The sequence below is a fragment of the Triticum aestivum genome, chromosome 1D (assembly GCF_018294505.1).
Source record: "Triticum aestivum cultivar Chinese Spring chromosome 1D, IWGSC CS RefSeq v2.1, whole genome shotgun sequence".
NCBI classification, from domain to species: domain Eukaryota; kingdom Viridiplantae; phylum Streptophyta; class Magnoliopsida; order Poales; family Poaceae; genus Triticum; species Triticum aestivum.
In genome coordinates this window covers 47,434,375-47,443,682 of record NC_057796.1, presented here as the reverse complement: position 1 = coordinate 47,443,682, position 9,308 = coordinate 47,434,375, and the positions used below count along the sequence as shown (strand labels likewise).

Here is a 9,308-nt window from a genome sequence, read left to right as displayed (position 1 = left end):
TGAGGAAAATAGGCTTTCTCTAAATTAAAAAAAGACGTATTGAAAGATCGAACTCGCGGCCTCAAAAACTCGACCATCGACTGCTAGTCACTCGAAAAAATGGGTCCTGCTAACTAATTAATATTTAAGAATATGGTGTAGCATTAGATTCAAGTTTGTTGTTTTTTTTCTGAATTTTTTCAAATTTCAAATTAATATTATGAATTGCCGAATATTTTTGGACACATGAATAATTTTTGAAACCCCGAACAGTTTTAAAAAATACGAACCATTTTGTAAAATTTCATTCATTTTTGGAAAAAAGACGAACATCACTTGAAATAGGTAGATTTTCTTAAAAAAATTCTTAAACATTTTTTGACAACATGATCCTTTTGAAAAAACACAAACATTTGTTGAATGTGTGAACATGTTTTGAACATTTAGAAAAAGTTCAGAACATATGTTTTTGAACCACAAACATTATTTTGAATTTGTGAACATTTGACTAAAACAAGAATGTTTTATAAATCTGGAATATTTTTTAAAATACAACTTTGAAAATTTTGATTTTTTATTGTGATTCACAAACATTTTAAAAAATGGGAACATTTTTAATTTTGAACACATTTTGGAATGGGAACAAAACTAATTAAAGTTTTGAACATTTTACAAGATAGGAACAAAAAAATTATATTCTAACTTTTTGTCTAAATATGGAAAAAGTGAAATTTTGGACGATTTTTTTAAGATTTTAATTTCTGAGAAAAGGGAAAATAATGTAAAATTGGTAGGAAAAAGAATCATGAAAGAAAAAGAGAAAGGAATAGGAAAAAATAGAAACAGAACACATAGAAAAAGAAAATGGGCTGGCCCAGTCTTCGGCTTCAACTATTAGACGCTGCATGCGGCAAATAGGCTTTCACAGCTGTCTGGGCAGATAAATATTTGGGCTGGCTTCGCCGGGCCACAGCGCGTGCGGCCCATGTACGGAAATTATTTTATCTTTTCTAGCAGACGGATGCACAAAAATTTAGTACCACCTCGGATAGAAAAAAACTTTACGTTGGTGAACGGATGAAAAAATCGGAGAAACGCACCTTGCTTTATTAGTAGGTATAGACTAGTGGCTTCTCTCAAGATAGCATGTATTACGGTCGGTGAAGAAATTACTGCCGAGCAATTGATAGAAAAGTGCATAGTTATGAAGATATCTAAGGCAATTATCATGAATATAGCCATCGTGTCCGTGTCAAGTAGATCAAAACGATTCTGCATCTACTACTATTACTCCACACATCGACCGCTATCCAGCATGCATCTAGAGTATTAAGTTCATAAAAACAGAGTAACACATTAAGCAAGATGGCATGATGTAGAGGGATAAACTCAAGCAATTTGATATAAACCCCATCTTTTTATCCTCGATGGCAACAATACAATACGTGCCTTGCTGCCCCTACTGTCACTGGAAAAGGACACCGCAAGATTGAACCCAAAGCTAAGCACTTCTCCTATTGCAAGAAAGATCAATCTAGTAGGCCAAACTAAACCGATAATTCGAAGAGACTTGCAAAGATATCAAATCATGCATATAAGAATTCAGAGAAGAACCAAATAATATTCATAGATAATCTTGTTCATAAATACACAATTCATCAGATCTCGGCAAACACACCGCAAAAGAGTATTACATTGAATAGATCTCCAAGAACATCGAGGAGAACTTTGTATTGAGAATCAAAGAGAGAGAGAGGAAGCCTTCTAGTTAATAACTATGGACCCGAAGGTCTGTGATAAACTACTCACGCTTCATCGGAGAGGCAATGGTGTTGATGTAGAAGCCCTCCGTGATCGATTCCCCCTCCGGCAGATTGCCGGAAAAGGCCCCAAGATGGGATCTCACGGGTACAGAAGGTTGCGGCGGTGGAAAAGTGGTTTCGTGGCTCTCTCTGATCGATCTAGGGTATAAGAGTATATATAGGCGAAAGAAGTACATCGATGGAGCTATGAGGGGCCCACGAGGGTGGGGGCGTGCCTACCCCCCTGGGCGCGCCCTCCTGCCTCGTGGCCTCCTCGAGGAGTTCCTGACTTCAACTCCAAGTCTTCTGGATTGCTTTCGGTCCAAGAAAGATCATCGCGAAGGTTTCATTCCGTTTGGACTCCGTTTGGTATTCTTTTTCTGCGAAACCCTAAAATAGGCAAAAAAACAGAAACTGGCACTGGGCCTCGGGTTAATAGGTTAGTCCCAAAAATAATATAAAGAGCATATTAAAGCCCATTAAACATCCAAAACAAATAATATAATAGCATGGAACAATCAAAATTATAGATACGTTGGATGCGTATCATATGTATAATTAGATCACTCCATCACCATCTGTATGAAAGTTCCCAATTAGTGTCGTCTACTGGTCATGTATGGTCTGTGTTTGTGTGCAACCTGAGGTGCAGATGAAGATCTCATTTGACCTGCTGCTCCCCATCACCGACTCACAGAAGGAGGACTAAGTGTTTGCTCTACAGTGAATCCGTTGCAACGCACGAGCACATTTACTAGTAAAAGAAAAAAAAGGTAAATCATGCATGCACTTTGGTGCGGCGCTATCTCTGAGAACTAGAGCCTTCTTGTCCAAGTCTATGCTATAGATGTCTTGGTAGGAAAGTCCTACCCGAGGATCCTACCTAGTCTCACATGGCGTCTACGACATGGTGGCGGACATTGGCAGCTGGGTCGTGGGTGTTGGTCTCCAGCATAGTGGGTTGCGTGGTGCGGTCGCCCATGGCGGCGGCGGTTCTCGTGCGCCCAGATTAGGGCGCCGTTGGCTGCGGGTTGTCGAGGCGCCCCCGGCGGGGCTTCCTCGCTTCTCCAAGGATCTTTGCCACTTCGGATGATGGTGCTTCATCTAGGTGACATGCGTTTTCCTCGCCTTGACCTAGTGTCTCGCCGCCTTCGATTCTGCTACAAGCCAGATCCATGGCCCAACGGAGTTCTCGGGCCCGATGCCTGCCTAGATTGGGGCTGGTGGCCGCCGAGGCGGATGGGTGGTTGTGGCCAGGAGGCTATCGCCCCCATCCACTCAAAGGTGGTGTTTCCGTCATCGGGCAGTCCTCCCTGGTTTTGGCCTCTTGGCTGAAGGACGAGAGGCGTAGACAGGGGTTGTAGTGTGTCCTCTCTGTCGGATGTATCCATGTTGGCCGACGGTGTGACTGGTGTGTGCTAGGTGGTGGGTTCTTTTTTATGTCAGGGCGATGACCCCTGTTGGCGGTCCGCTAATTCGGCTTTCATTAGGCGTCTTGGCGTGCTGATGGTCTCTTTTCTGGTCATGTGGGCGGCAGAGGATGTGGCATTGGGTCACCCTGGTTTCAGCGGTGCCTTGGCAGCAACGGTTCCAGATCATGCTCTGGAGGTTCTGCTTGGTGGCGGCATGTCTTCCTTCTTGTTGGGCAGGTGATCGAGAGTCCTCGGTTTGGCGAGGTTGAGACGCTCCAGGCTAAAGATTTAATTTATACTTTGGCTCTGGCGTGGGGGTGTCGTTGAGGTCCGTCTCACCGAGCGAGGGCTTCGGGTAAAAACCCTTGACCGGTTCCTCGGTCTCGACGATCGTGACATGTTGTGTCGTCTCCCTATTAAGGGCGCCATTATGGATCCCATGTTACCTCTGGTGTGCACGGCACCGTCATCAGCAGGCATTTTCAGATCCGGCCTTAGAGCTCCCTTGGCTCTGGCGTGGGCGGATTCACTTTCCTCCTATTCTCTTACGCGGGTCCTCGTTGTTCCACCCGTGGTCCTTCTTTTCCACAAGCAGTCTCGGGCTTCACGATCCGAAGTGGGAGGACAGGAGGTCCTCTCCAGTGGGAACTTGGTGTGAGAGGCGAAACTAGGTCCGGCAGTTTCCCTTGGCGACGAGTCTTCATCCTTGTTGGTAGTGTAGGTTGCTTTGTGGTATGGTGTAGACTCTCATGTATTCATGTATTCTCCTTTGATCTAATTTTTAAGTGGATCTCCTCATCACACTGTATCAATTCGGCTGTGTTGCTTTATATATAAAGCAGGGTGGAAGCCTTTTTCAGTAATCGTCAACCCAAGCCAATGAAAGTCCAATATTAAGCTAAAGAAGAATGAGCTGAAAAGAACCTTAAGGGGGCAAGCTGCTAGTCAAAACACTTCACTTTGTCGGGAAAATGATATTCTTGAGGCTTGGCCTAGTTGCTAGTCAAGCCACTTCTACCATAGTGATCCCAAAACAGGGTTAAGTCACACGCCAACGAGGTGATTAAATCTATTAATAATACAAACTTTTGTGATGGTCGTATCATTTTTCAAAAAATATTAAAATTTCACCAATTCATTTAAAAGATAAGTCATATGATAAAAAACTGGTAATTTATAATGGACAAAGCAGACATTGCACGCATCACAGAAATCCAAGTAGACTGGTTGAATCTGACTACACTAGATTTGTGGCTATCGTAAAACTAACTAAATATGCCACTTGTCTTTCTCTTCCCCTTCCCCATCCGTCTCGTCACTTTTAGCAAACTAGGTTGTACTTGGAGCTTTGCATCAGCTAGGAATGAAAGTTGCTAAGGCGAAAAACTGGTTGAGCTTGGGCGTAAATGTACCCATTAACTTTGGATATAAGAAAACACATGGAAGTTGTTGCTAATATCCTTGACCCCTTTACCTACCACAAGTCGTAAATCTTTACCTAATAATAAAGCGGCTATTGCCTCTAGCGGTATGTCATGAAAATTGCCCCCAAAGTTGCCATAAATTACCCACAATGCCATCAATGAGTGAAGCAAACGATTCAATTTTTTTAGTCGTCGTCGTCGGATTCGTCTCTTATACGATGATACCCTTACATATATCAGAAGGACACGCGTAACGCAATGGCTAGAGCCGTTGTCTTTCACCCTGGAGACCCGGGTTTGATCCCAGGTACTACCCTTTTTTCCTCTACTTTTCTCTCTTAACAGCGAGCGTGCCTCCTCCACCCCGCACGTGTTCATGGGTCGGGCCATGTCGCCCTTTTTTCTTTTCCTGTTTCTGTTTTTCCTTCTTCAAATCAATTCAGGATTTCCAAAAGTTGTCAGTTTTGAATTTTATTTGAGAAATCATAAATGTTCATGAATTGATAAAATGTTTAGCAAATCATAAAATGTCCAATATTTAAAAAACTGTTCGCATAATTTTCGCGATATCATAAAATTATCATGAATTCAAAAAATATTTGGAAAATCATAAAATGTCCAGTAATTTTTTAAAATTTGAATTTATAAAAAAATGAAAAAATGTTCGCAGAAAAAAACTCATGACATGGCCCTTTTTTATTTTCCTGTTTCTATATTTCCTTCTTCAAATTAATTCGGGATTTCCAAAAGTTGTCAGTTTTGGATTTTATTAAAGAAATCATAAAATCTTCATGAATTCATAAAATGTTTAGGAAATAATAAAATGTGCAGTATTTTAAAAAACTGTTCACATTGTTTTTGCGAAATCATAAAATTTTCATGAATTCAAAAAATGCCTGGAAAATTATAGAATGTCCAGTATTTTGAAAAAATGTTTGCATTTATAACAAAAACCAAGATTTTGAAAAAATGTTCGCAAAAAAAATACTCATGATGTTAGAAAAAATGATCATGTATTCAAATCTTATTCGGGAATTTGAAAAAAATTAAATTTTAGAAAATGTTCAAAAAAGTCAAACAGATCTGCAAATAACGAACAAAAATTACCTGCTTATATAGAGGGTTTTTTATATGTAGATGTTGTTTTATGCTTTTATTTAGTACATGTGAGTCGCGTAAAAAAAGGTTTCCATCTGCACAGCGTTTAGCCCAAAAAAATTGACAAAACTTCCTACGGATTAGTTTTTGTAAGATGTATGAAAATGACTAAATATCTAATTTGCCTCCATACACATCTATGTTTATTCTGGTACTATAGTTTTACTAGTCAGGGTAGACACCGTGACCCTCGGTGAAGGTGAGACACACCATTCATTAGTCTAGCTTAGGTAGGGTCCATCAATATAGTTTTCTCAGCTAGAAAATATTTTGTTGTTGTGCCTTAGGAAATCAATTCGTGATGAGACCATCACATTTTTAGCTTTTGAAATGACTTTTTAGAAGTTCCTTATCTCATCATGACATGATTTGGACGTAGTTTATGAAATCACATTTCAAAGGTCCCGATCTCATCTTGGCATATGTTTCAGACTTTTTTTTTAATCTCTATCATATATGCATAATCTGATGGTTTTTCTCCCGTTGCAACGCACGAGCATATTTTCTAGTAGAACCAAAATATGATATATGAACAAACATAATTTAGACAATTTGAGGAGAAGGCTTTATTAGTTTCACAAACGTTCTCGTACAAAGTGCTTAACATAAACTTTTCCGAGCACAGCCTCACGAATTACAGATATGAAAGGAAAGCTATTGTGAGGCCAGGCACATGAAATGTAAAAGCCAACGCTTCTCCTCCCACAGCTAAACTAGAGTCACTACGCCAGAGGAGGGAATGTGTAACCTACAAGACCATTCAATTTGGCGCAACATATGATCAGAATAGCATTAAAATCAAAATCGTGTGTCGGAGTAAATGACCACGGGTAGCCTAACCGACTCCCCCTGGCTCTTCAAAAAATTATCAGGCCGATCGAGCCTTCAAGCACCCAAAGCACGGGCCGCCTTCCCCTGGCCGGCCATCTCACAGGCCGACTGCTGGAAGGTGGCCCGACCCTGAAACCCTCCTGAAGAGAGCCAAAAGAAGGCCGACTCCAAGAGGCCGGCAAGAAGGCCGACTCCAAGAAGCCAGCCACAAGAAGGCCGACTCCAAGAAACCGGCCACAAGAAGACCGACTCCCGGCAAGCGGCCAAGATTGCACCCTCCAGGACAGCACCCACATAACGGTGACAAGACCGGGCATGGCTACAGTAAAGTCTGCCACCCCCGAATCCGGGAGCACGCATGGCCATAGTGCGCCGTACGGGTCGGCCATCCCCCGTCCGGCGCGGCACTGTAGCCATGTTGACCATGACGCCACCCACGACGGGTTGTTAGTACGGCTCGCGGGCGGTGGGCCCCTACAGCCAGAGAGACGCTCGAAGGCGGTCAAGCCCCCTTATAGTCGGCCTGGGGTGTAGCCGGCTCCCAATAGCCGGCTACCTCACTCCCTCGAAGTATGTGCATCATTAAGAAGACAAGACGAGGTAAGGCTACAGTGAGAGTTCGCCGGACGGCGGCACTATAGCCATGCTTACCTCAGCAAAGCCCTCACCATCAGGGGCGAGGCTACAGTAACCAGTAGCCGGCGGGACCCACCAGTCTGCGGGCCCCAACAGCTTGCGGAGAAGCCGGCGGATACAGACACTGACGGCCTGGACCCGCATCCAGCCGGATTACCATTGTACCACTGGGGGTAGGCCTATATAAACCCCCCAGGGCACCCATGCAAAGGGTTGATCTCTTAGAGTTTCAGACAACACGTAGAGAGAAGAGGAGAGCTAGCCTTGCCCTTCTTCCTCCTCTAGCAAATCAGCTCAAGGAACCACTTGTAGCCACTTGTGTTGATCTAGTGATCATGCGGAGACCCCGCAGAGCAGGACTAGGGGTGTTATCTCCACGGAGAGCCCCGAACCTAGGTAAGATTCGCCGGCGTGCATGTCTTCGCCTTATCCCGTTTCCAGGCACCGGCGATGTCTTACTGGCTCCCACAATGATAAGCCACCCGATGGCATATGTCACACCTACCACCCGACATTTGGCGCCCACCGTGGGGCCAGGTGCACCGTCGTCCGGAGACCTGTTCTGAACGGGAACCAATTTCCTTCCCAGTGAGCGTAGCCAGCCCGGCACGCCCGATGGCGCTTGCCCCGACGCGCTGCAAGGCGCCGACGATGCCTGCGCGGCGAGCTGCCTCGCCAATCTTCTTGGCGAGGCTCGCATCTCCGACGAGCCTGCGTCCGACGCGGGCACAGACTGCCCCGAGAGCCGCCTCGTCAGCCTCCTCGACCAGCTTCACGTCTCCAGCGAGCCTGCTGTGGATTTGGAGTCGGTCGGCTCCACCGACCCGATGCTTGTCGACTCCGACACGGCATCGCTTGACGCCTTCCCCACCAACGTGGTGATCATCGACGACCCTCTTCCTCGAGCTGACAGTGGCGGCAGCACTGTCACTGAGGTGCTGGTCATCAGCCATGGCGCCGCCTCAGGAGAGAACGCCCACGACGCCCTACAAGCAGCGCTACATGACCTGTCCGCCCCCATCCCGGCCGACGCCGATGCCGAGACACTGGAGGCACGCCGCCTCGCCCTCATCATGGAGGGCCAGAAGATAGCATCCATGAGATGCCTCACTGAGGCTCACCAGCGCGAAGTCGACCGCGCCGCCTTTGGTACGCCGCCTCCTGGTGGGCCGAGCCGAGCCGGCATCGTCAAGAAGCGCGCGCGCGGCCATCGCCAGCATGCTCGGAGCAGACCGCCCAGTCTACGCCATGCCACTCGAGAACCTGCGTGCCGCTCAGGCGGCCGTAGACGAGCTGAACGGGCTGGGGGCCGACGAGCTCCCCTACATGACTAGACGCATCCAGCAGCTGATCGACGCGGCCGCAGAGCGGCATGAAGCCGGCGCCCGCGCTGAAAGTCCTCCCCCACGCCGAGAGCACGGCGCGACATCCCGGACGCCGACTGCAAGCGGCGCCCGCGTAAGAAAAGACAAAGAGCCGGCTGCTAGCTGCAGTCGGACTCGGCTCACCGTTGAGCGCGACGCAGAAGGCCGCCCCCGAGCTGTGGAACGACAAGGCAATCCGCCTCCTCCCCCGCCTCGTGGGGAGAGATATCCCACCCCGCCGCCTGTCACGCATCCGACTCTCGGCGACCGACTAGGCCACCGCGAAGGAGTCGGCGAGAATGACGCCCGCCATCAGATCGACCGCCTAGCGCGATCCCTGGTGCTAGAAGAAGAAGATGATGTTGGCCCGCCTTGCTTTGGCCCCCGCATCCGCGACGAGCCCTTCCCCAAAGGGTTCTCACTCCCAAGAGACACGCCAAAATACAACGGCTCCATGAAGCCGGAAGACTGGTTGATCGACTACTCCACCGCAGTCAGCATAGCAAACGGCAACAGGCGCGTTGCCGTGAAATACGTCTCGCTTATGCTTCAAGGCACGACACGCACCTGGTTGAACAGCCTCAAGCCCTACAGCGTCAACAGCTGGCTAGACTTCACGGAAGTCTTCATCCGCAACTTCACCAGCACATACAAGCGGCCTCCCAAGCCCCGCCAGTTTTCCTTGTGCGTCCAAGGGCCCAA

At 46.9% G+C, this 9,308-nt stretch overlaps 1 protein-coding gene across 1 annotated transcript in view; it reads right to left on the bottom strand.

Annotated features, from left to right (window-relative positions):
• Positions 1-6,317: 6,317 nt before the first annotated feature.
• Positions 6,318-9,308, bottom strand: part of LOC123164848 (uncharacterized) — a 60,067-nt gene continuing 57,076 nt past the window's right edge. The window contains exon 2 of the mRNA XM_044582453.1: positions 6,318-6,523. Coding sequence (XP_044438388.1) covers positions 6,498-6,523 — 26 coding nt within the window. The 3' untranslated portion in view covers positions 6,318-6,497. The remainder of the gene's footprint in view (positions 6,524-9,308) is intronic.